This window comes from Xiphophorus maculatus, chromosome 23 (assembly GCF_002775205.1).
Source record: "Xiphophorus maculatus strain JP 163 A chromosome 23, X_maculatus-5.0-male, whole genome shotgun sequence".
NCBI lineage: Eukaryota > Metazoa > Chordata > Actinopteri > Cyprinodontiformes > Poeciliidae > Xiphophorus > Xiphophorus maculatus.
This window is the reverse complement of record NC_036465.1, coordinates 20,802,366-20,828,955: the sequence shown is the minus strand read 5'-3', so window position 1 is coordinate 20,828,955 and position 26,590 is coordinate 20,802,366. Positions and strand designations below refer to the sequence as shown.

General features: G+C 38.8%; 2 protein-coding genes across 2 annotated transcripts in view; both read left to right on the top strand.

Moving 5' to 3' along the window:
* The first annotated feature begins 3,918 nt into the window (after positions 1-3,918).
* Positions 3,919-9,567, top strand: LOC102222835 (zinc-binding protein A33-like). The gene is made up of 7 exons (XM_005795513.3): positions 3,919-4,013; positions 4,440-4,754; positions 5,645-5,740; positions 7,253-7,471; positions 7,646-7,659; positions 7,796-7,911; positions 8,540-9,567. Exons 2-7 carry the CDS (start codon positions 4,464-4,466, stop codon positions 9,088-9,090), a joined length of 1,287 nt encoding a protein of 428 aa, XP_005795570.1. The 5' UTR covers positions 3,919-4,013; positions 4,440-4,463; the 3' UTR covers positions 9,091-9,567.
* Positions 9,568-14,258: 4,691 nt separating this feature from the next.
* flt4 (fms related tyrosine kinase 4) overlaps positions 14,259-26,590 on the top strand; it is a 53,506-nt gene continuing 41,174 nt past the window's right edge. The window contains exon 1 of the mRNA XM_014470138.2: positions 14,259-14,683. Coding sequence (XP_014325624.1) covers positions 14,626-14,683 — 58 coding nt within the window. The 5' untranslated portion in view covers positions 14,259-14,625. The remainder of the gene's footprint in view (positions 14,684-26,590) is intronic.

Genomic DNA, 26,590 nt, shown 5'->3' with positions numbered 1-26,590 from the left:
CCACAGTCCAAAAACATGACTGTCAGGTTACTTGGTTTCTCTAAATTCTGCTTAGGTGTGAGTGTGTGTGTGTGTGTGTGGTTGTTTGTCCTGTCTGTCCCTGTGTTGCCCTGCAACAGACTGGTGACCTGTCCAGGGTGTATCCTGCCTCTCGCCCAAAATGTCTCGCTGGAGATAGGCACCAGCACCCCTCCCAACACCACCAGGGACAAGGGTGTAAGAAAATGGATGGACAAATGGAAAACCAGCTATGATTTTCCTTTCACTTCACTATTTTGATCTACTTTGTGTATATTCATCTCATCCAATTCATTACACCTTGTAGGATGAATACCCATCCTGAGGTCTAACTTGTGGTCACATGACTATGTTTCAGAGTTATTATTTTTTCAGAACTACAGAGAAAACAAGAGCCTACAAGCTGAAGAACATTTTACTAAACTATAAGAGGATGTTTTGTATATTTGGTCTCTAGAGACTAATTTATCCACCTTCCTGGAGCTGTTTAGGAGCCACATTAAGTAACTGTCTGGGTTCAGGGGATTTGAAGATGTGCCCAGTCCTCTCCTTTTCTTTGTTCTTAGAGTGCTGATCAGCCTTATTGATTTGGTAAGGCAGCCATTTGGCCTTAGCTTGTTGTCTTAACAATGAGATTCACCCACAACCTCCACATGTAAATGAAGTCGTTTGATTCTGGAGACCGTCAAACAGGAGGGATTGTGTTGTGGCACTGAGGAAAGTTTTGGGTTGTCATTGGACCTTCTGCGTGTGACTCCAGCAATCTTTTGAATACAATCATGCATCAAGCTAATAAATCTTTAGGCTTTTTTGCAGAAAATATGTTAAAACAAGATTAATTTTTTTGGAAAAAAAAATCAAAATATAAAAACAAAAACCGACTTGAACACTTACTTTCTTTTTAATTTAATCTTTTTTTTCATTTCTTATGTGTGATGTTGGTGTTTTTTCCTCTGATGAACAGTTCTCTCATAGATCCATCTACAACATTTATATCTGTAAAGGTCAGTACTTTTACTTGGTCATCTCAAATCGATAACTTTATTCTTAGCAACCTTTTAAAAATGGTTGCTAAAGACTTTTTGAAAGTAGTTTTATTGCTGAAAAATGACACTTTCTTGAATTTAGTTCACAGACAGATGTTCTGACATTTTCTTTTGTCACACAGTAATGCTTTAAATCTGAACCTATTATTTCCATCGGCCATCTTGCTTATGTAATCTTTAGCATTCTGGACAAAGGCAGCTATCCATGGTCACTACGGCCTCTAGTTGCTGTTTTTACTTCTAATATGTTTTTCTTTTTTTACAAGCTATGCTGCTAGGATGACCGTTGTTTGACGACCTCTCCTGGGGAAGGTGACAATGGTCTTAAATGTTTGGAACTTTCAATCACTTTTTGTAACCTTTCCAAACCTGATGATTACCAACATATTTTTACTGAGGTCCTCTGAAAGCTTTACGGCAGCCACAGTAAACTTCCACAAAGCATTATGAAGGTCAGACATTTATAAGTCCCCGTTCTTTAATGTGACCGTCCAGAGTGTATTATCACATTCACCTGGAAACCTTTTACTTTAGTTTCACCTTCAAATGATCCACCAATCCCAACTTTTGCCTTTTTATACTATGCGCAATATAGCTAATAATTTTTCCCCATAAAAAAAAAAACACCAAATGCACTGCTGTTTTTCCCTGTTGTTTTTAATGACTTGTAAAAGCATTTACATCCACTCAGCTTTTCCACAGTTGTTTTAGTGAAAGGCTTGTTATGGATTTCTTTCAACAATGTAAAGAAATCTGCCACAAACTCAAAAGACTTACAGTCCTTTGAACATATTCTTTAAGTGTCTGCTTCTCAAATAAAGTTATGTTTAGGTGGACTTCCTTGTATTAGTAAAAATGTTATGCTACTATATATGTTTTAACAAGCAAATGGAAATGTGTCATCATGTAACTTCTGCACATGAAATCTGATCATGTTTACAGAGAATGGGTGGGTTCTCCATGTTTCTTTAAGCTAAAAGACAGATTTATAGTTCTCTTTCTGTGCCAAAGCTTTTCCTCCTTTTGCTGTTGGTGTTATTCATGAAGGTTACTCTGACGGCTAAACACTTTCTAATGCAGACAGATGAAAGTCTTTAAGTCACAGGTGATTGAACATATTGATTCAGAGGGATGGATAGTCTGTGAAGTTTGCAAATTGGATTCCTGAGGTAAATGTTTGTGTGGGAAGTCTCTGTTATGCCTCGGGACTCGATGTAAGAAGTAAAACTGATCTTGTATTTTTTCCTCTCTTCCATCTTTGTCCAATTGAATTCACTTTTAATGGCAATAACCTTGTAGCTTCATGGATAACCCCAGGGTCATCTCACATTCAGTGAATTTGCAGGCTTTGGGAGGGAGAGAGGTTAAATTACACAATTAGTGGATATAAGACAGTATTTTCATTAAATGTGCTTTACAGGTGTTGAGCCCACTTTTAAAATCCATTGAACCATTCATAAAACTGCAAAATCACTCCAAGTAGGGCTTGTTTTTTAACACAAAAAGGAATTACGAAAAGCCTGTGTTCTAATTTGGAGATTTTTCTAAGACAGGTGCAGTAGCTCACTCAGGTCTTCATAATGAGCAAACCAACTGACTTACAGTACTGACAATGCCTGAAAGCTATGGGAGTTTCTGTTTTATGCTCAACTTGGAGTTTGGGAAACAATGAAAAAAAAAATCTGCAATAAAAAAGAGGAGATATTTAGATTAAGCATTAGAGGAAAAAACAGTGATTGATTACTTTTCCAGGAGACTTCATGCTTGTTAACAATTGTGACAAAACAATGTAATATTTAGCTAGATATAATACTTAGAGTTTTGTTCTTGGCCAAGCTCAAATTATTCTTACCAAATTTGCTTTTACAATAAAGCTTTATTAAAACAGTTATGTTATTTGTGGTAAATTGGCAAGATCAGTTCCAATTGAACAATCCCAACAGTGTGTTTTGGGTATTATTTAAGCCTTCACATCTTTCCTGCTACATATGGTGGCAACAAAATGGACATACATCCTTGTTCAGACCTGTTTCTAACACCATGCAGTTGTTTTAGACCTTTTAATTCTGTGTGTATTAGGAAGGCACGTTTTAGCAAGTACCTATTTCCTTGGGCATTACTCAGCTTACCTTTAAAAAGGCTTGTTCCCATGGTCCCAATAGCTAATGTGCTTTGTCGTGTCCTGTAAAACAAGATTTCATGGGTTCCTGATAAAAGATTCTACATACCATGTAAAAAATGTAAAAAAAAAGATAAAGAAAAGGCACAATAAAAACTACTTTGGCTATATTTATAGGTAAAAATAAAACAAACAAGAAAAACGTATTTTAATTGATTTTTTCTAATCTATTACAAGCTATTCTTTTTAGCCTTCCTGTCATTATATGGTAGGATGGGTAGATAAAATATATTGTGACATTATATATTTTAATGGCATATAAATAGCGTTATTTTTCTTCTTTTTGTTTTTTTTATACAAAAGAAACACATTTCAAAAAAATCCTTTCAGCATTTTAAACTAATATTTTATCGTTTTCCTTTTTGCTTATTCGTTTGGATATAAAACATTTATGGTCAAGGCAACACTTCACATTTTGTTATATCGACTTTCTATCAGCTTCGGCTTTCATGAAAACCCTAAATAAAAAAAATAAAATATAACTCTAAGCATACAGCGTGTTTTTGCTCTTTGCAACTTATCATTTCGTGTGAGCGAAGCAAAAGAATAAACAGACAAGAAAGATAATAAACTGTGGCTGACCACTCTCTGACTGCCATGCTTCCGGGGTTCAATGAACCAATCAAACGTCGGCCCTTCATCCTGCGCATGCTCATTTATGACAGCGGTGGTTCCCCGAACACAACAGGAAGGAACAGCGCAGGATCAAGGAGCAAAGAAGGAGGGACTTTGAAGTGTTTGGACACGCATTTCACTTAACAGCAGACGCAGTAAGTTCATTAAAGTGTTTAATATCCGCTTATATCGTAGTGACATAATAGTTTTGATAAGGTTTTTAGTCCGTTGAACTTCTCATGGACGGCTATGTGGTTGTAAATGCTAACAGTCTCTCGGCAAATTCAACAGTGTAAGCAAATGATTTTTACAGTACGAATCATGTGATCGGTCGCTTGCTATCCAGTCCTAATCACTTTGATTTGAGTTTACACTGGAAATTGTTTTTTTACACATACTCTGGGAGACTATTTTACAATAAATAACCGATAGCTGTAGTCGAACCTTTTTGCCATGAGTGCATGACAGGACAATGTAATGTCTTTAGTTTACCATCAGAGTTTTTCTGCTGACGGAACAAAAGCCAGATCTCCACCACGAGTTTCCTTTAGTTTTCTAATCTTTTGCTTTCACTTCCTCAGTTTGGAGAGAAAAGACATCTCGGCATGGCTGCTGCTCCTGCTGCTCCTCCTCCCTCATCCAAACTCAGCCTGAGGGAGGACCTGACCTGCGCCATTTGCTGCGACCTGTTCCAGGAGCCTGTCATGCTATCCTGCATGCACCACTTTTGCAAGGCGTGCATCTCAAGGTACTGGAGGGGAACACTGGGTCCTGTAACCTGCCCACAATGCCGCAAAGAGTTCAGGTCCAAGCAATTTCAGACCAACTACCTGGTGGCAGCGATGGTGGACAAGGTTCGGTCCTCCTCTTCAGACACCTACATCAGGAATCTGGAGGTGACTTCATCGCTTTTGCTTTCTCCTGCCCTTGTGTGTTTTATCATCTGGCTGCCTCACGTTTATTTTTAGATTGGTGTGTGTTATATCTTATGCAGATAATAAAATGTCCCAAACTAAACCTAGCAATGATCAGACATTTCCATTTGAGTTGTAAAAGTTTAATATAACTGTGTTCCATTTTTCAGTCCACATCTGTGTCTTAATGACATGTTGTGCTTGACTCGATCAGGCCAAAGTCCACTTCCACTCCCTTTAATATCACTTGGTATGGCAGTGATATTAAATAAGGATCATTGTGTAAAACCACACCAAAAACACTACCACTGATGATTTACAAATGTCTCGCCTGGCTTACAGTGACCTTGCAAATAGATTTAACTGCCTGGGTTGAAAAATTTACATTTTTCTTTTCTTCATTTTTATGCAGTATGTTGATTCATGTTGAAATCCCAGTAAAATATATTAAAGTCTATGACTATAACCTGAAAACATGTAAAAAGTTAATTTACAATTGTTTAAACCAAAATCCCTGATTTTTGTTTTCAAACTGCAGCTGTGCGATATTTGTTTATGTTTTTATGTGCACAGCTGGTGCACTCTTATCATCTTGGGAGCTGATAGCAACATTGATTTCTCTTCCAAATCCACAGCACTTGGACTTTGTAGTAGTGTGTACCACTGTTGCATTGGGTTAAGATAAAATACAAGCATATAGCTTCCTCTAAAATGCATAGTCATGCAGCACCAGCAGAAAATATAGCTTTAAAGAAGTTTAATAGGTAGCAATGAGGGTTCTGATTACTCTGGCTTTCCTATCCCACTACATTGTACCGATTTACATTTTATAAATTGGCTTCTCCAGACATTATTTGCATATTGCTTTGCAGAAAAAGCTGAGTGTGGCGTTACAGAGCCATAACTCAAGGAAGGAGGATCTCCTCTGCACCATTCGCAAAGACAAAGACAAGATGGATACCATAAAGGTAGGCTCGACCAAACAGAACCTAATATTTCATTATGCACATTCAGTTGTGTTTTCAGCTGCGTTCATAGTCTCTTGTTGTGTTCCTCGAATGTCTAAGCACAATTCTGCTTCCCACATTTAACGGAATATCAGTTGCGAATAAGATTCAAGTGTTGATAAGCAGATGGGAGCTTGCTGTGTGCTCTGAGTAGATGAAAAGAAAACCATCAGTGCAAACTTCCTGTGGCTGTTTGAGGCATTTCTTAGAATTTCAACCCCTTTTAAACTGCTTTACAACATTTGAACACCTCTTCATCTAAAATATGTTGGAGTGCAACTGCTGGACTGATGTTAAAACCTTGATGCTTTCTTATAAATCATTCTGCAGCAGTCTAACAAGGTCGGACCTCATCAAACACACTTAGTTCAGTGGCACCCAGCTAATTCAGACAGTTGTTCAGACAGCTCATCTGATAAATTACCACGTGTGCTGGTCAAATCTTCATCCATGATTCTGCTGCAAGATCTAGTTGCTGCATTGAGTCTTGTGAATTTGGCATTCCTCTTTGCTCGTAGATTAAGGTTTGTTATAATGTGTAAAATAGGTTTAAATATTGCTTCACTACTTTTTTGCTTGTACCTCTTCAGATGCAAGCAAAGAAAGTGTTCATTCCCCATTAAGCTTAGACACAGATCTCAATGTATTTTATTGGATAAATATGTGGTAGAGCAGCATGAAGTGGTTTTGTTCCACTTCATAACCGTGAAGTGGAACAAAAAGGATATGTGGTTTTCTGATGAGCATAATGTGCATTTGTGTTTAGCTCCCTGTAATGCAAACCCTCCAAATAAAATTCAGCGCAACAAATGGCCTCCAGAAGTCAATAAATTAGTAATTATAATCCACATTAAGGCTGCATGTTTAAAATGCTATGGGGCAAAAAACACCAAACACATGAACGGTGCTTTAGCAGCAACAAGTTAGCTAATCAGAACTTTAACTGCAAGAAGGACGGAGCTAAGTACGTATAGTTCTACCTCTAAACTTGTTTGGTGCTTTAAAAGACTTGGTTTAGAATGGCCTAGTCAAAGTCCCACAATAATTCCAATTGAAAAATGTTTTACATGACTTGGAAAACAAATGTTCATTGAAGTTCTCCAGCCAATCGGACTAAGCCTGACTTATTTTACAAAGAAGAAAAGGAAAAAACATTATCTAGATGTATAAACGTCATTCCCCTAAAGTCGTGCAGCAGAAACTGCAGTGGAAGGAGATTCATTCTGCATTTGCACGGTTCTACAAAGCATTGACCTCGTGGAATTGAATAGAAATCCTTCCACACTTTTCTTTTTAAAGCAGTTATAAAGCCATAGATCACTTTCCTTCAACTTGTCAATCATTTGTGCTTTGTATTGGTCTTTTAATGTGGAATTTAAAATTAAATACTGTAAGGGCACTGGATTTTGACGTATCCATGTCACTTGGCAATGTCAATGTTCCTGACGTACCAGTACTTTCTCACTTCTCCAGAGGGTTGGAGCAGATCTGCAGGGGTGTGTCAAAAGTGAGTTCAGAGCTCTGCATCAGATCCTGCAGGAGGAGGAGAATCATATGTTGGATCAGCTGAAGAGAGAGGAAGCAGAGGAACTGGAGAAGGTCCAACGTCACCTGGAGGCCGCAGAGCTGGCTATTAGGGAGCTGGAAAATAACGTAAAGCTGCTGCAGGAGTCGAACATCACACTGACTGAGGTGGAGCTTTCTCAGTCCAAGTCTATTAATTTTGTAAAGTTTTTCTTTTTTTATATCTAACCATAATTTAAAATATTATGGTGGAATAAAAACTTGAGCTTCATCTAATTTATAACTTTTCTGCCAGTGTGTAACATGCAGTTAATGAGATTTCTTTGGTTTCCTTCCTGACAGTTTCCACAGTTGAGGTAAGCATTTACTGCTGTAGAGCGACACAGTAATTGCTCCAGGCCTTTTAACACCAGTCATGTACATATTAGCATTTGACATCTAATTAATGTTATTTGATCCTAGACACCCTAATAAAATGTGTTTAATCCACAGGCCCTGTGTGGAGGTGAACGTGGCGCCCGATTTTGATATCAGTGCCTTCAGCAGCAAATACTTAGCTCCGTTACAATACATCACATGGAGAAGGATGTTCAAGGCCCTGAAACCAGGTAACTTTCCATCTGATGTGCATCATTAAACACAGACTGTTACTGCAACTTTCAGAGGCACTTTAGAGAAATGACAGTGCAGAAATATTCATGCCTTGTCAACCTTTTCCCATGGTCACATCATGACCATAATTATGTTGTAGAAAGAAATGGCAGATGGGGTTTTTAATGTTTTGAATAACTAAAGGTCAGAAATGTTTGGGGTTCATGTGTCTTTAGACCCATTTACTTTGTTATTACTGAATAAAATCCATTTAAACCAACTCTGTAGATTCCAGCTTTGCTTAAATGAATTAATCTTACATTGCTTTCACACCAGCATCGACTAAAGATGTAACAAATGTTGGAATTTTGGTCCCCAGTCGAACAGAGTCGGACTACCATTCAGACTGTCACCATTAAACACTGCAGAGTGCATCTCAGGCTTTGATTGTAGTATTTTTCTTTCCTCACAATGATGTATGTTGTTGTTTTGGTCTATCACATAAAATCTCCTCATAAATACACTGAATATTGTAGCTGTAATGTGACAAAAACTGAAAAACACAAAGAGGTGTGAATTCATGTCAAATTGTTATTGCACAAACAATATTTGTGCAAACTCCTGATAAATCTTTTCAACCCAAAGGTCCTGCTGCCTTAACGTTTGACGTAGAGACGGCACATCCCAGCATCCACGTATCCCGGGACAAAACCGAGGCTGTCGAGTGCGATGTCATGACACCGCACACGAGCAACAGCAAGCGCTTCGTCCAGTGCGTCAACATCCTGGCTGCGCAGGCCTTCCAGTCAGGGCGACATTACTGGGAAGTTGAAGTGGGCTCCAGCCAAAAATGGGACCTGGGCGTTGCCTCTGAGACCGTGGACAAACACGCCCGGATCAAACTCAGCCCCGAGAACGGCTACTGGACCCTACGGCTGCGGAACGGGAGCGAATACTGGGCCGGGACGCAGCCATGGACGAGGCTGCAGCTCGGGTCGCCTCCGCAGAGGATCGGGGTGTACTTGGACTGCGACGAGAGGAAGGTGGCCTTCTACAACGCCGACGATATGAACCTGCTGTGGTTGTTCAGCAAGGGGCCGAGAGGAAAAGTGTTCCCCTTCTTCAGCCCATGCATCAGTGAAAACGGACAGAAACCTCACGCTATGAAGCTCCTCCACGGGGCTCTGTACGACTAACTGAAGTCGGTCGATACTGCTCAGCATTAAAAACCTGGTCTGTTATTCACCAAAACTTTAAAAGGCACCCCTGCCATTACTTCACTTTTGGATCATTTCTAAGCTGTAATTGTTGCATTATATAGAAGATATAGCATTTTCTCATAAAAAATGATCAGGGTTGTTGTCTTTAGTGTCCTGAGGAAGAGGTTTTCTTTTCTTTTTGTTTTTAATCAGCATGAATGATCTGTGCACTTTCCTTTGAGATGTTATATTTGATTAAATGGCTTCCTCATGTTTTATGCATGAGTTTGAAATAAGTCGGTGCAGTCTGTAAGCTTTCCAGTTTCACAGAATTGAACTGTAAACATTAATTTGTAGTGATTGTATGTACCTAGATTCAAACACAAATGCATGCATTGTGTTTCATTGTATACATGGATGTAAGATGTAAACCTGCTGATATGGACAATAAACCAAGTCAAAATTTCTTTTTAAGCTGACTGTCTTTGATTCTTTTCAGCAGCTGCAACTTTGCACGGATTCGTCACCTCTGAAGGGTTAAAGTCCTCACTACTTGAACCTATGAAGGATGTTATAAGGCATCATCAAAGCAGGCTGCACAATTGCATACTCCGCGGTTGATGGCAGTCCAAAACCATTTAAACCCCGAGACAGTGGAAGCTTGTTGACTCTGCTGCACCTGGACTGGAATTTGTGAACGTGTGAGCCATCTCTGACACTAGAGCAGCAACAACAGGCGGGCTTTTGGTTATCTCCACAAACACACTAGAGCACCGACGTCCTGTTTCCTCCCGTCAGGTGAAAGGTCAGGCAAACAGAGTGACAGTGTGGTTGTTTCTGAGGTTCTGTTTTTTGACAGCCCTCAAGGGCACGAGAAGCAGGATGCTGCTGCCTGCTCCTCTGAACGGAGGAGTGGCACAATGAACCACACCAAACGGGGATTTGTGCTTTTCCTGTGAACTGTTTTGTTAATTGGCAAAAGCGCAAACAAAATTTGAACTTTTATTCTGTGGATCCTGTGAGGCTGAGATGTTGTGCATGTATGCTTCTTTTGAACAAAACTAGCACTCCAGTGTTCCTTAGAGTCTTCTACCAGAATTACTGATCAAATGCAGATTTGTAAATGTGCATTTCAAGTTAGACTTAGTTACAATACAGTATTAAAAATGAAATGACATCATTTGAAAGCAGTTGGGTGATCTGCCTGTACTCGTTTAAAAACTCAAAAACGAGACTTGAGTTCTTATATTCACTAGGTTTGTTGGGGTGGGTTATTTTCCAACTTTTTATGATATGAGCAAAACATTTTACATCCTGTTTAGCTTTACCTGTCACTGACATGCATATTTGCTGTATATTAATCAGATTGCCACTGTTATTAATAAATAGTACAAAACATTGTCACTTCAGCAACTCTGACTACTTGGGAAAAAAAGGATTTTCAAGAAAAACTACAGACCAAAGGATGCCTGGAGTTTACATAGAGACAATGGAAATGCTGCATCAAGGACAACCAAGGCTCTTTTAATATTGTTCATTCCTTACAAAAATAATGTACCCACTGTAAACAAGACAAACCTTTTGTTCCTCTAAAAAAGTAAAAAAAATGTAATGATTGGTTATTCTGTGGAATTAATTTGCTGTTTCTTGTACTGCATGGATTTTTAGTTCAGAATTAAAGTAATCAGTAATCATCTGTATAGTTAAGGCCAAAGTATAACTGAGACTTTTAGCACTCCTCTGACAAACTAAAAATGTGACCCATTGTTGATTTTTTTTAATATTGTCTATTTTAGAGTAATTTATAGCACCTTACAGAAATTAGGAAAAATATGTACTTCCAGTTCAAATATTTAGCCCAATTTCCCTTTATCATCTTTTAATATGTGTGTTTTGCTTATTTATGACCCAGATTTTCACATAAATTAATTAGTGTAAAATTTAGCAGTAGTCTGAAATTAAAATAATGAAAGCCAGCTGTTCAAATGTGACAACAGACAGTAGCTCTACAAAATCTCCCATTAAATAGGAGATTTAATGTTATAGTTTGATGTTAATTTGCTGCCTTTTGTGCTACTATATAGACTTCAGTTAACATTTGTTGAAAGAGTTTAAATATTATATTATGTTGGTAATATTTTGAATTGGGACACTTTGTATGAAAAAGTTTCAGACCTACTTCTCAAGCCATGAGTATGTTTTTAAATCTTGTCAGTAGTTGGGAGGGGATTTAAAACATGCAATGAGGGGTTCAAAACATACATTTCTAAAAGTTTTTTTTTTAAATATTAGGCAACATAAGTCAATTTATGCTATAAATATGTACGATTTACTCTGTATGATTAATTTTATGGCTGCTGATTTTGTGAATGAAAAACTGAGCTCCTGCATTACAAACATGAACGACTATATGGCTGACGTGAAATTTTGGCTGATGTTCTCAAACCAAACCAAAACAAAACATTTACTGAGCGCCGTATACCACTTCAAAGGAGTTCAGCGAAGTGGCGTTTGGCCCAAAGGTATGTGGATGTGAACTTCGCTGAGCTAGAGAGAGCTTTACTTGCTCCACATCCTTCCTATGGTAGTTGCTGTGTGGAGCTGTGGTCTGTTTCCTGACCTGAGGATGGGCCGGATGGAGTGCTGGCACTTCAAGGACGGGGCCTTGAGTTCTTGGATGTCTCTATGGAGCCAGCGAGATTATTTAACTCCAACCTTTTCATCTGACACAGCAGAGACATCCGAGCCATCCTTCATGAGGGGCATTGTTGCCGTTGTCTGGATGTAAGCAGTGTCTTATTAATGAGACCGTTCGAGTCTTCTTACGTCAGCATTATCTGTTTTAAATCCATAATGAGATTTGGCAAGTCCCTGGCCTAAGCTTTGCGCCACTATCAGCACAATTTGGGGTGTTTATTTTCCTCTGAAGCCAACGTCGCTCCAGGGCTGAAGCCAGGGAAAACATTTTAATTACAACCATTCAATCACAACATTGTGTTTTATGAACAGAGGTGGATTGCCTTAAGGGGTCTAGAGGGAAACACATGCCCACAATAACATGCCATGATCCTCTGGCTCTGTTATTCCACACGCTCCATGTTCGTCATAGCTGAGAATGACAACATATTCACATCTCTGAAAATATTTTGTTCTCTTTTGTCTCATTGTCAGCAGCAGTATGATGGATGTACAAGGGCTCCCCTGGCTCTGAGGGCAGAGCTAGCAAAGAATCTGGGGTCAGTGGTGGTTTTATTTTTGTTGTAACAGTCTCCAGTCTTTAAGTGGAGATAGAGCACCTTGTTGATTTGCACCATACCCCTGGCTCTGGATAGTAAAGATGTGTGGGATCGATTACACTGGCCTGAACCTGCATTCTGTTTCTTCTCCACCAGAAGTTGATCGTCCCTCAGAGCTTATGCAAGATCTGGCTGTTAATGAACAAGCTGCACCTGACACTCCATCTCCAAAGTGCACAACCCTACTACCCTTTTTTGTACTCTTGAGTTTACACTGGTTTTCAATTTGCAAAGATCCCTGCCCGTGAAATAAAACAGAGCTGACAGCAGCTAACCACGGGGCCCGTCTGTTGCACTCTCGGTTGAAGATATCCCTTTACACTCTGAAGACTCCCCTGAGGTGATGGATGTATGGGTGGAGTGGGGTTATCGGGATCTGGACGAGCCTGGAAGATCTCCATGCAGTTCATTGGAGACACCTTTATATCTCACTCTCTGAATGAATAACTGCAGGCTCTTAATAAAATAAGACACTCCCAAAACTCAGGAAGAATTTGTGTTCATCTTGTCTGAACATTAAGTAATTGCTAAAATTTGATCTGAACTGATAAGTGATTTTTTTAGAGATGTAATTCACAAAATACCAGGTAACTATGGAAGAACAGCTTCTCATTTTGTACAAGGAAAGCTGTGTTATGCATGTAATTAGTCTTCTCTACAGTGATACACCTAAATAAAACCCAGTGCAGAAACTGTTTAGTATACAGAGTCTACATGTGAGTAGTTTGATGTCTGAATAAAAACATCTGATCTGTGAAGGTCTCAGGTTGGACAGAAAATCAGCATCATTAGGACCAAGGAACTCAAAAGACAGGTCAAAGGGGAAGTTATTTAAAGCAGTTTTTAATAATAAAAAAACATCAAAATGTTTGGGCATCTGGCAAAGCACTGCTCAAATCATGGCTCTAAACTGGAAAAGTATGACATATCTACAAACCAAGACATGTCTACTAAAGTCTCAGGTTAGGCAATGACAGCATTAATCCAAGAAGCCAATGGTAGCTCTGAAAGAGTCTTGAAAGGAGACTTGAAACAATTGTCGTTTTACTCAAACAAATCTGGTCTTTATGGATGGGAGACTGGCAAGGCGAAAGTTATTGCTTGAATAAAAGCCATAAAAAGTCCAAGCACAACAAACATGTGGAAGAAGGCAATTTGGTCAGATGAAACCAAAACTGGACTCTTTAGCTTACAAGCAAAACATTGTGTGTGAAGGAAACCTAGCACTGCACATCACCTTGAACACAACGTCCCAAACTTTGAAAAGTGGTAGTGGCAGCATAATGTAGTGAGGATGATGTTGTCATGAAAGACAAGGAGGCTGGTCGAAGGTAATAGAAAGAAAGATGAAACTAAAGACAAAAACATGCTCTTTAGCAAAATTATGCTTTAATTTAGGTCAAACCTGTATAAAAAAAGAAGTTTATACTATACCTGCCTACGTGCCGAGTAACACTTTAAGTGTTACTTGCCTGACACTTGGAGTGGTGTGTTTTGCTTCCATCTATATTGGGGCATTTGTTGGCACTTCCTGTGGTGACTTTGACTGCAATTCCCACAGCATCAAGATAACCTGCTGAGCTATTCGGGTGCCAGGACTCCTCCACATAACTTAAACCTGAAAATAAAATCTATACCAGCGGTTCTATACAGCTCTCAATGTGCCTTAATGAGACCTTTACTTTCTTCACAGTGCTGCAACCGCTGCAGGTCTTTCACACACAGAGGATGAGACGGATGGGATTTAGCAGGAAGGAAATTTGTCATGGATGTTAGTGTGAACTCCCCTCCGTCCCCTACCCCCAGTCTCTCTTTACACACCTCCTCTCTCCCACACTCCTCCAAATCAGCTTGTTTTATGAACTGAGTGGGTGGGTGCGCTCCAGTCACGAGCAAAGGAAAGGGAAATCATTGTAAATCTCATTCAGTACCTTGTGCATCCTTTTGACAAAAGAGGAAAAGGTTTTTTTCTTTTCTGTTTTTTTTTAAAATAAGTTTTTTCCATGTCCTTTCTTTCCCTCAGCACTTCGGTTTTCCGACACAGAAGCAGTCCGCTTACACGCACTGACTGACCGAGGTTCACCTGAGCGCACCCCGCCTCCCTCCTCTCGCTATTACGGATTTGTAATTTGTCATCCATTAAAATCACTTTCAAACACTTTCTAGCTGCATTAACAGCAAAAAAAGGAGAGAAAATCCTACCAAGCTTGGGACATTCTGGACCGGAGATCTGGAGATGAAGACAGATTTCACGCTTTTCTGCCGGACTTGGATTGGAATAGCATACGCCTCAGGTGAGCAACGCCACCAGAAACACGGAAAGTTTGGAATATTTGAGCTAATAATGTAACTTTTTGGAGCAATACGCAGTAAATCATTATGTTTTGTTTTAATAACCATGGGATGTAAACTTTTCCTTATTTAGTCAGACTGCACTTAAAATAAGGATTTCTTTTTTTGTTTGTTTTTTGGAGGGTGTATTAAATATTAGTCATTAAAATTATGTATTTGATTAAAGGGTACTGTTTTGTAAATTTAATGTTCATGAATTATAAAATTAAATTTGACTATTAAGTAAATCTTTCCGAAACATTCTGAACAGGAAAAGCTAACAGACAACCCTCACGTCATGAATTTGTGCGACGTCTAGAAAAGTACAGCAAGGCTCACATTTATTACTTTTTTTCTTTGTATTTTTTTCTTCTAATTGAGAGTAAGCTGTCAAAATCTGAAATTATGAAGCTTTTGCGTGAGAACAAGAATTCAAGTTTTCACTCAACTTTATCTAGTTTAGCAACAGAGCTAATGCTAAAGTTGAGCTTGCTAGCAAGCTTTAGCTAAACCCGGAGTTTAGCTAAAGTTCTTTTAAAGTTCTGTTCACGGAAACAGTTTACACACCACATTCTTAAAGTAGGTTTAAAAAGTTTAATGCTGTCTCAGTAAAAATAAGTGACAGTGTTCAAAGTCAAATGGAGTTTGTTCACCCTATGGCAGTCCTCGCTAAAAAGCAGGACATTTACAATTTACATGTCACCTTACAACTATTTCATTATTACACCAGCATAAGATTAAAAAAATGTTTCTTTGTAATATGGATGGACAAACCAACTAAGAAAAAAGGATTTGATAATTAGTTACATATGAATTTAACTTAGTAGACAGGTTTTAAAGTGTGGTTGAAATTTATCTGATTTAAAGTGCCTTTTAGCTGTCTAATTTATGGAATTCCTGCTCAGAAATATTTATTATAATCCATCATGTTTGATGGTATATAGATTGTTACAAGGATTTGTCATTAATTAAGCTTGTTTTATCAGTGTAATTTTCAAGCTAGTGCAATTATTTAAATAAAATTATTTGCAATAACAATGAACAATAATCTTTTTCGGGAACCACTAAGACAGGCTTTATAAATTATGTATGGAGTTCCTCTCAGAATGACACTCAATAATCAAATGTCACAAGTCTGCATGAAGATAGACACTAGGGGGAGGTATGCTGTTGTTGTGTTTATTAGAAATGAAGCTGATACTGATGTTACAAAGAAGTCAGAGGGGTATATTATAGCGGGGTTTGTTGTGGGACTTTTAAGAGATTGTGTGTTTCGCAGGGGCCCCGTTTTTAGAGGCACATTTAGTGGGAGGGGAGACCACTGATCTGGACCAGACCCATTTAGGGGAGAGGGAGGTGGGCTGAGGGTTCAGATCTGTTCATATCCTCCAGAAGTAGGAGTTTGATTTGCATTCATGTGGGCATTGTTGTGCTCCAGTGGAAAAGGCATGTAAGGCTGTGTAATGTAAAACACATTCCTTCTCCTTACCCCTTTGACTTGCTTCCCTGCTTTACGTTATGGGTGTCTGCAGTCTTGCTGAATGTCTTTGTTGACTTGTACATTTGTGATTGCTGTTTAGCAGCTGTTCATAACGAACAGGAGAAGGCTCTGTGAGGGGGGGAAGTCAATATATGGCTGTTCAGATCATAACTCCAGCTCCTTTATAATATCTCGGAGCTGCCATGCTGACCGGGATTTATGCAGTCAGAACATGAATAAATGAGCCGAGGCCTTATGTACAGTAGATGCTATGACTCTGATCGTTTTATAATGCAGATTTGTTTTTCAGTATGAGAAACAAAATAAAGATTCATAACATATTCTATTAATAATCACAGCTGACAAGACTATAACTTAGGAATAAAAACATCTAGAAGGAAAGAACATAATGTCTGTCACAGTTACAGTGTGCCACAAAAGTACTACTATTATATTATATATTCCTTGTACCTGCTGAAGAAAAGCATCTCCACAGCATCACACTGCCACCACCATGTTTCACTGTGGGAATGTGCTCACGGTGAGGTGACGTGTTAATTTTTCACCACACATAGAATTTTGCATAAAAGTCAAAAGGTTCAGTTCTGGTCTCTTCTGACTAGAAGACATCATACCACATGTTGACTTTGCGACCTACATAGCACAAATAGGACTTCTTGTGAATTGTGTCTTATTTCTATTCTCTTTGTCACAGTTTCATTATTCCCAGATTTTTGCAGGACATGATAAATAGTTGTCCAGTTTATCATGTTGTCCAGTCAACAATTTCTCCCTCTTGATCTGTGAATCTCTGCAGCCCCTCCAGAGGTACAATGGGCATCTTTGCTGCTTCTCTGATGAATCCCTGATCCCTGATCTTCCCTGCCCATCCTGTCATTTTAGGCAGGCCGCCATGTCTTGATAGTTTAGTTGTTGCGAAATACTCCTTCCATTTTTGGATGAAACAAAGCTCTGAGAGCTGCTTAAAGCATGTTGTTGTTCACTCTTCATGAGCCTGTTTGTTTTTTAATCTTCTCTGAAGGCTTCCCAGAACAGCTGTATTTATACTGAGTTTAAATTACACACAGGTGGGCTCTTTTTACTAATTAGAAGACATATGAAAACAATTATTTGCTCTGGTTTTTACTCAGCGATAATGCAAAGAGGACTGACAGCAGGTACAAAACACACTTTTCAGATTATTAAATCCTTCCAGTTCACAATACTATTGCGCTTTGTGTTGGTTTATCAAATAAAATCCCAATGAATTTCATTGAAGTTTGTGGTTTAATGCAACAAAATGTGGAAGTGTATCCTGGAGGCAAAGCACTCCATGTAACAGAGGAACATTTTTCTAATAAAGCCTCACAGGAAGTCACTGAGGGGAATAAATGGCTCACCAGAGGTTAGAGAAATAGGACATGTTGTTATCTAAATCAGAGGGAAAGACTGAGAGAAAGTATACTGCAGACCTGCCAGATCAGACATCATTATCATGTAAGGTGTAGAGGGGATATCATTTACACAACAGCTACAAAGTTTTGGGCTTCAAGATGCATCTAGAAATATTTTCTACCATCTTCATATCAAACTTAGTCTTTGCTTTAAATTATGTGGGTTTTCGAACTGTTATAGAAATTATGTTTTGATTAAATGATGATGAGATGGAGCAAGCTGTTGCTGGAAATTGGTTCATTAATCTTCTTATAGTTGTTTTACAGCTAAATTGGCCATTTAGAGTTTATGGAGCAGAACACCGCCCCCCCCGCCGCCGCCGCCGCCCTCCCAAAAAAAAAAAACGTACCAAGATGATGAAAATTTCTGACTAAGATGAAGGACCAGATGATGTTTAGCTCAGGCTTTGCTTCCTACTGTTGATTTTTTCTCTTAAAGTAGAGTGTTTTCTGTACGCATACCACTGCTTGATCAGATCATCCCAGAAATCTGACTCTTAACTCTTGGTGTTATTAGAGCTGTCAAGTCATGGAGGTTGAGTTTTTACTGGCCAACATTACCCCCTCCCGATATTCTCAGTGCTGATCTCAGAATTCAACCTCAGGACTCAGAGGAGCCAACTCATGATGTCTGACCTTCAATATTTTCTTCTATCAGCTGGAGAGCAGCTCAGACGAGGCTAGGAATGCTGCTGCTTCACCCTGTGGGAAGGTTTCGGCAGGAAAGCCCAAATAAACAAGGTCTCTGGTGCCTCCATTATCACTGCCAGAGTATTTCGAGGGTCCTTGGGCCTTTGGATGCTTGGTCATCATGTTAAAGCACCAACAACACCAACTATGACTGGAGAAGAGTGATAAGCTCTCTCAGCATTAGGAATTTGCAGGGGAAAGCCAAAAATGTGTCAAAGTAGGTGTTGGACAGTAGATGAAAACCGCCTGTGGTGTTTTTAGCTTCATATTTCTGATTCCTCCTCGATTTCAGTTTAAATTTTTTAAGTCACGTAAATCAGGGCACAGCACAATGAGTAAGTCCAGGTGCTTATGGATGAAAATATGCAATCAGCTGTGTTTCAGCAAATGGAGCAAGCCCCTTTTTACTTATAAATATTAACACCATTAAAAAAGGTTCAGGGAGTTTGAATATTATAAATGGTTGTTTTCAGTGTTAAACATGGCTGAGAAAATTGTGGTAACCAAAAGTATGAAAATGAAGATATTGGGAACCGGGTTTCTCTGAGCAGAACAATCTAAAAGTAAAAGGGAAACAATAACAAAACCATTTAAAGGACATTAACTTGAGACTGATTGGCTTGACAACTCAAGCAAAAATATTATTGTATGTGAGGAGAAGGATTCAAGATGTAATTTTTTTGACATTGAGGGAAAGCAGAAATTTAGAACAAAGTAGATCTGAAAGCCAAAATTCATGACGGAAGAATAGTTACAGAATAAAACATGACAGATCTTTTATACTGAACTCACTATGAATATTAATAAAGAAGTGTTTCTGACATTAATTTTGCTAAAGTGAAACATCTGATACTGGATGAGTTAACAGTTTTGCAGGAGAATCATTTTACTGTTTTCATACATATTACCGACTTTATCGCACATTTTTATTAACATTTTTGTATATTTCTTATTTTATGTCATTTATTTTTGATTCTATCTTTGCTCTTTTCTTTGTATTGTATTTGTACCATTACATCAGGACAATTGCCTAGAGAACTTGTTTACTGGCTGTGGCAGTAAAATTATCATAATGTATAATAATCATAATGTTTTATACATATCTAATTGTATAAAACAATTAGATTTGATTCTCTAAACCAACAATCAACATAAACAACTCCACTGACAGGTGCTTAAAGGATATTTAACTATCGCTTTCTCAAACACTTCTCGACCTAAATAATGATAAAACCAAATGGATTTAGTTTGATGCTTCCAGCACGGTATGCAACGTTTCATCCAGTCTAGGTCTTTTTGGGGGGTAAAACTTGACAAACCAGTCGTTTTGAAAAATAACTTTTTTCAGTTTTGTCTGTTGTCCAAAGTAAAGCCATTCTTTACATGCACCCAGAAAATGCAATCCTTGATTTTGTTATCTCTAGGCCTGATGTCAGTATCAGCCAGTTTACCAACTCCTGTTAGCAGCTCGTACAAAACTCTGCTGCTCACTTATTGACTTAACTCACAAAAACATGAACACATCACTCCTTTTATCTCTGCGGTGGCTCCGGGTTCAGGCTAGGTTAGGATACAGTTTACACTGTTGCTGTTTGTTTTAAAGCACCGGGTGTCCTTGCACCACCCTAAGTTTCTGAAATCTTGAAAACCCACCAGCCCAGAAGAAATTGCTGGTCTGCTGGTCAATATCTGCTGGAGATGTCTGATAGGAGTGGTCTTTTTCTGCAGCTGGCCCAACAGCCCTAAGAGTTATGTGCCATCTCCGACCTGGTTCTGTTCAAAGCCAAACTTAAGACCCATTTATTTATGCTGTTTGACTTTTAGTATTTTTATATTTTCTTTCTTTATTTATTATATGGTTGTATTTTTTAGCTTTTTAATTAGCACTCTGTTTTATTGTATTTTGTATTTCTTGTTTCATTTTGTGAAGCACTTTGGTAAGTTCAAGATGCAATTAGACACAATATAAATTGATATGAGTGAATATGTCAAATTAAGGTCCAACATTTAGCATTGTTATTACCAACAGGGTCTGTATCTTAAATAAATAACTATTTTGTGCTCAGTGGTGGTGCTTTCAAGATCACCACCCTTTGACAAACAGCAATCCTTTTATGAAGTAACTTCATAAAAGTATCAAATTTGGTAGGTAAATTATTATTATTTTTTAATATTAACATGTTATATTTAGCACATTAACAAGGTTTTTTTTTTTTATTAATCACTTACTAGTGCAGAGTAATCCATATTTATCTGCTTATGCAAACAAAACAACCCAAAGAAATAGCCCTTTAGTTTAAGATAACTCTATAAACCAATTTTTGGAGTGCTGCAAGTTCAAAAGGTATGAATACTTTTGAAATGCAATTAATATAAATTATTTTTACTCTCAAATCTCAGAGAGATACCCGTCTTATCTGCTTGCGATACTGATCTGCATATGAATCTTCTCTCAGAATGTGTTTTTCAGTTCCCAGAAAAGCAAAATAATTGGCCAGCTAGTCTCAGTCATTTTAGTTATGTTCTACACAAAATGTGTTTGGTTTCATGCAGTGTAACTGCAGTCGAGCTGTAGATGGTTTTAAGTTGATTATGACCAGTACATTCCGGTGGTTTTTCTATGTATACGGACTGTTTACCTGTATTCAATCAAGCCGCTTTCAACATGATTTGCCATTACAACTTGAATTAGCAACAGACTTCCTGTGCCAGAGAGAAAGCTTCCAGCAGCAGAATAAGCCGAGTTACAGTGTTGCAAACTCGTTAAAGATATGCGTTTGCTCTTAGCAACATGAGAAATGACCTCATGTCGCTTCCTGCTGAATGAATTCACACAAACACATCTCCTGGATACAAAGTGGTTGATGCTGACATTTTGTGTCTTGACTCTAAAACCTGCAGGGGAACTTTTGCACCAAACTTGATAGAGTATTTTGGTGTACAGCAGATAACAGAATTGTTATAAAACTTGAATTTGGGATCCAAAACAAGAGGCTAACTTCTTGCAGTTTCATGATGCAAGGTGTGAAACACAATTCCAAAAAAAATCTGCCCCAAAAACATCACTCTTTTGTTGTAGAAGTTGTCTATTCTCCAATGTGCAGTAAATAAATTACATGGCCAGACTTTTAAGTGTTGATGCATTTTTCACCCCTGCTGCTTGACTTTATACTGCTCCAGGTCTGTCTTCCAATCTGAAGACAAGCCTATTCCCAGGAGCAGGGTTCTGAATCAATGTAGAAAAACTTAGAAAAAAACGTAGAAAAAAAAAAGTTGTAGAAGTTTGTTTCTGTACAATGGTCCAAAGTACTCAGTGCATGAGGAGATCCAGAGCTGGCAGACGAAAGGTGAAATAACAGTCAGACTTCCCAGAAGTGGTCTGTACATTCTGCTTAGCCTTATCATGCGGGTAATTGAAATTCAGAAAGCAATCTAACACGGCAGAGGGAGGGTGACAGAAACAGTTGACGTCTTACACCTGTACTTCTTGTTGTCCATAAAATAATACAAATCAATTGTACAGCTAATAGCTTTGCTGTTCTCTCAGAATCAAACACAGTTCCTTCTCTCTAATTATATCTGTCAGCGTCTGTAACTTATGACGGAGAGAGATTATTTCAAGTTCATTCAGAAACATTTCTGTATTGACAACCTGTGTCCCTCTGTTGCAAACTAAATGTCCTTTATTAGGTCTCAGTTTTGCTTTCTCTTCTTTACCTTCTATAAAGGCACCGCCATTCTCAGAGCAATTACCATGCAGGAAAGGTTTAACTTATTGATTTCTTCCCCTCTTGTGACTCCTGCTCTTTTGGTCCTTTTAAATCCTTCTGGAGTTTCATATTGCAGTGTGCATAAGCATAATGTTTTCAAAGTGTTTTTTATTGCAGGGTTCTTAAAACCTCCCATCAAGGGAAATGATGATGCATTTTATACATAAATCTTTTGTACTCTGGGTCTTAATGAGAAGTACACAAGCTGATTGACTGCATAGACGGCAACTTGAAACTACAAATGTGTTGCGTGAATTGATTTTTCTTTTTTGCATTCTGTTTTTCACCAATATGAGTCAATAATGGGACATTTATCGCAATTAGTGTAGTTAGACTGTTGAGGAACGTTTTACGGAGGACTGATCTCTCTACTCGTGATATGAAACTGAATACAGTCAAGCTGACACTCTAAAGTGACTTTGTTGCTTGGAAACTGGAATCATTTAGAGTATTTATTAATAGACCCAACTTCAAAAACCCTTTAAAATCCAGCTCAGTCTCAGCTGGGTACTTGGTGTATATATTCACTCTCTATGTGTAGCTGGGCTGTTGAGCTTGGTTCAAATGTATGGGAAAAGTTTATTGGCAAAGCCTGAGGAAATTGCCAGCTTTCCTCCCTTTAGGCATTCAGTACTATAATAGCTGACCCTGCACTCCCTAGTTTGCCTTGTTTTCTTCAGCATCTTAAGCTTCCGCAGTGATTTACCTCACCATGAGATCTGGCATGGCAGCAGAGGCTTATTTTATAGCTTCTGAATCGCTGGGAGTTGAGCAACAAACACAATGATTTATCCTCCAAGACAGTAGAGTTAGAAGGGAGGGAGAACCAAGGCTATCTTTCATAGGCTGAGATATAAACAGTATGGTTTATCTTAAAAAAATCACTGAATTAAAAAAACAGAATCTCCTCTCTTTTCCTGTTAATTAGCTTACACAATGGGCTAGCATTAGCTAACTAATGCTGTTCTGCAGCACAGCTTCCTGATTCAGGAATCAAGGAGTAAGTTCAAAAGCTACCCAGCAACAAGGCATGATGTTGAAAACTCTGAAAATTTTGAAGCTGATATGGTTGATATATGCATCTTCAATAGATGCATCTGGAATAACGATGAAGAACTGGAATAACACCTGTGGAGTAGCGGACAGGGAGGCTAGTCTCATCCTTTAAGAAATAGGACCAGACAGCGTTTCCAACAATCAAGTGATCCAACAACTTGAGAGAGTCCCTAGCTGATATGGAGAGCTGTTGTACTTTTAGGAGGAGCATTGTGGCTTTCACCCTGACATAAGGACTATGTCAAAACCCTTGCTGAATTGCCAAGGGAGTAACAGGAGCTTGGTTTTCTGATCCTATTTGTGGCGCTCATGAACGGGATCTTAGGGCTTAGTCGTTGAGAGAGGATGTCTGGTTTGAGAAGCTCAAAGTGTCAGTTTTTGTTTTGGTGGATGATGCGGCTCTGTTGGCATCATGACATTTGGTGTGCACTGGAGTGATTCATTGCCTATTGTAAAGAGACAGTGAAGAGAGTGAGCTGCATCAAGTCTGAGGCCATATTTCTCAACGGAAACAAAGTGGACGGCTTTTTCAGGGTTAGAAGCAGGCATCTTGGTGTCTTGTTTATGAGTGATGGCATATAGACAGACTGGGGATTCGTCTGCTGTAATGTGAGACCTGCTCAAGTCTATCTTGGTAGAAAGAGTTTAGTCAAAAAGCAAAGTTTTGATTTATTAGTCTGTTTATACTGACCAATGGTCAACATATTTTATAATGATTCATGTTTCCTGACCATAGGTGAGGGCTTTGTCTAAAGTAGACTTCCTCTGTTGGGTGGCTGAACTATGCAGTAGAGATAGAGTGAGGAGTTTACACAAATGAGTTTGTATTTCTTAAAGAAAGTCGGAAACCTTTCAATACGGGTTTCGTAGAGATTATTGCTCTTACATTGGATATTTATAGTCCCCAATTTAGGAGCTTCTGATGTAATTCAAGTCAAATGGGTTGTGAGTTTTTGGAAAGCTACAACACTTTCAGATTGTCAAGATGTGCCACAACTTTTTGTGTTGAAGAGGACGAGTTGCCTCCATATACTCTGAGGAATTGAAGTATGAACTTTGGAAGGGGATAGTCAGTCCCCTTCCAAAGTGAAAGCCTGGAAAGGCACTGTTTTTACACATTAGTTGTAAAAAACTATCTCATGTTTAGTTTTTCAAGTGAAATGTCATTACCAGTTCAGACAGGTTGAATTGTTTACCAGAATGTTCAAGGGAAGCAATTTCTCAGTTATGAAAATGATGACAAGCCAAAATGTTCCGGCACAGAGGAAGTGACTGAGCTGTCCTGTGTGCCTGCGAGGAAGATACAGGAAGTTTTGGTCAGGGACAGAGGTTCTAAAACATAGGAAGCTGGCCCAGATGGCTTGTTGCCGCATCCTTAATTTTACACCCCTCCTCTGACAGGATGTTGGAGAAGCCTGTCCCCGTCACTACTGGTGGAGAGGACAGGGACGTGGTGGGTGTCATTCCCCTCTGTTGTAACAATGAAATCAAAGCTGGGCTGCCAGTCAGGCCGTCGCCCGGCTTAGCCTTGGCCTTGTATCTAGATGACAGAGGAAGTGGACTATTTTATTTATTCTTTTTTGAGAAAGCGGGTGTGTTTCAGAGCCTGAGGCAAGATGGCTCCATGTGCAGAGCACTGCATCCCATTTCACTGCAGATGCTCAGAGTTTTTTCAAAAAGTTGCAGCCTTCACCTTTTTCAGATATTGTGTTGCTGAAGTAAACATGTAGGCATGGCTGTGCCCTCCAAATCTGAATTAGTATTATTCAGCCTGTTTTATTTTTAAATTTGATGCAGAGACTTTCATATGTTGAAGATTTATAGCAACAAAACATGCTGTTTTGTCACTATTTTATTTCCTTGTCACATCTACATGCATTTCTGTATGTAGCCTGATATGTTTATTCAAGGTTTCTCTTTTCCTGTCACATGATCTGTCAGAAGCACAAACTACTGATGAGTGATACAAACTCTGATGCCAAATCTTTTTCGCTGAACATGAAAACGGGAAGTGTGGGAGAATCATCACTGTGATAAAGAACACAGGAAATTTGCTCGCTGATTTTCTTTCATACAGGATCTAATGTGCCCCCGTGTTGCATCCACGAAGAAAGGAGCTTTCCGCTTGCCGCCTTACCTTCTGCACTTGCAGCACTCACCCACTTTCAAAATGCTTAGAGAAGCTTTACATTTTGAAATGACTCAAAGGGCTTCATTGGCGCTGACGTTTAATTCTTTCCCCCTTTCTATGTTCCTGATTTATCATATCAGCAGGTGTTCTCCGTAGGTTAGAAAGGCTCCTTTCAAAGCTGTCTGAATGTGAAAGAATGATGAGTGTGAGCCCACATAGGAGAATAATCCGAATGCAAATGCATCAAAATTCAAAAAGGTTTAGATTTCTGATGAAGGTTTTATATTAATCTGGTTCCAACAGATGTTATTTAATTTAAGGGTCCATTCAGACCGGATAGTCTGGTAGACTCGGTTCGATTGGGGATTAAAATTGCAACATTTGTTGCATTTTCAGAACTCCAGTTTACATTCACACTGCACTGTGTCAAACGACTAAAACTAACTGAAAAACCTGTTCCCCCCGTCGCCTGTGGGGGCGCTGCACCAAGAACTACTGAAGGAATCGACGCAAAACCTCTGGAGAAGACCAGCGCAACTTTCTTCGTCACAAAAAGCAAACAAAAACGGAGCAGTGTCATATTTTAGCGGTTGTAGGATTTCTTCATTCACATACATTACTGGTTTGGACATGGCCTGTTAGCCGCTAACGCCGTTACTACTCGGAGAGTCTGTCCACTAAACCAGGCTGTACCAATGCGGGATGAGCAGGAATCACAAAAATTATCGCAGCGCCTTTATTTCTTACCCGATTTCTATAAACATGGTTTAAATTAAAGCTGAGAAAATTGCTAATGTTTGTAAGTATTCTCCCTTGATATAAATCTATAAACAGTTTGGTTTCTACCAAAATGCAAGAGAGGACTAAGCAAATTCCTCCATCCTATTTGATGATTAAATGTTCAAACAAAGGAGGCAATTAGTTCAGTTTTTGTTATGTACTAAAGGTTTAAAAATTACAGCAGCTGCAGAGCGTCACAGCAATGGGACAATAAGCCGATAAAAAGTAGTAGAACAACTTCAGACCATTTATATTCTGCTTTTCCTTGCTTAGTGTTGGCACGCAAACCCGTTGATATGACAGCCGACACAACATCTTTGTTAATCCGCAGAGCAGAGAGTAATATTTTGGCCAGAATGTTCTGCACTGTAGCTAACTTCCTACTTTTGAAACGGTCTCTAGTCAGGTTGCATTCAGACAGGTTTTCTACCGTTTTAGAGTCCACTTCAACTTGACTGAGACCTAGGTTTTTAGGCGGATCAGAGTTCAGTTTTTAAGTCCGTTTTGGA

What these genes read in the sequence shown, in the direction of transcription:
- LOC102222835 (XM_005795513.3), top strand. Translation starts at nt 4,464, where the DNA reads ATGGCTGCTGCTCCTGCTGCTCCTCCTCCCTCATCCAAACTCAGCCTG. An exon ending in ACAAGATGGATACCATAAAG is followed by an intron (nt 5,741 to 7,252) that starts GTAGGCTCGACC and finishes TCACTTCTCCAG; the next exon opens with AGGGTTGGAGCAGATCTGCA. An exon ending in GTTCAAGGCCCTGAAACCAG is followed by an intron (nt 7,912 to 8,539) that starts GTAACTTTCCAT and finishes TTCAACCCAAAG; the next exon opens with GTCCTGCTGCCTTAACGTTT.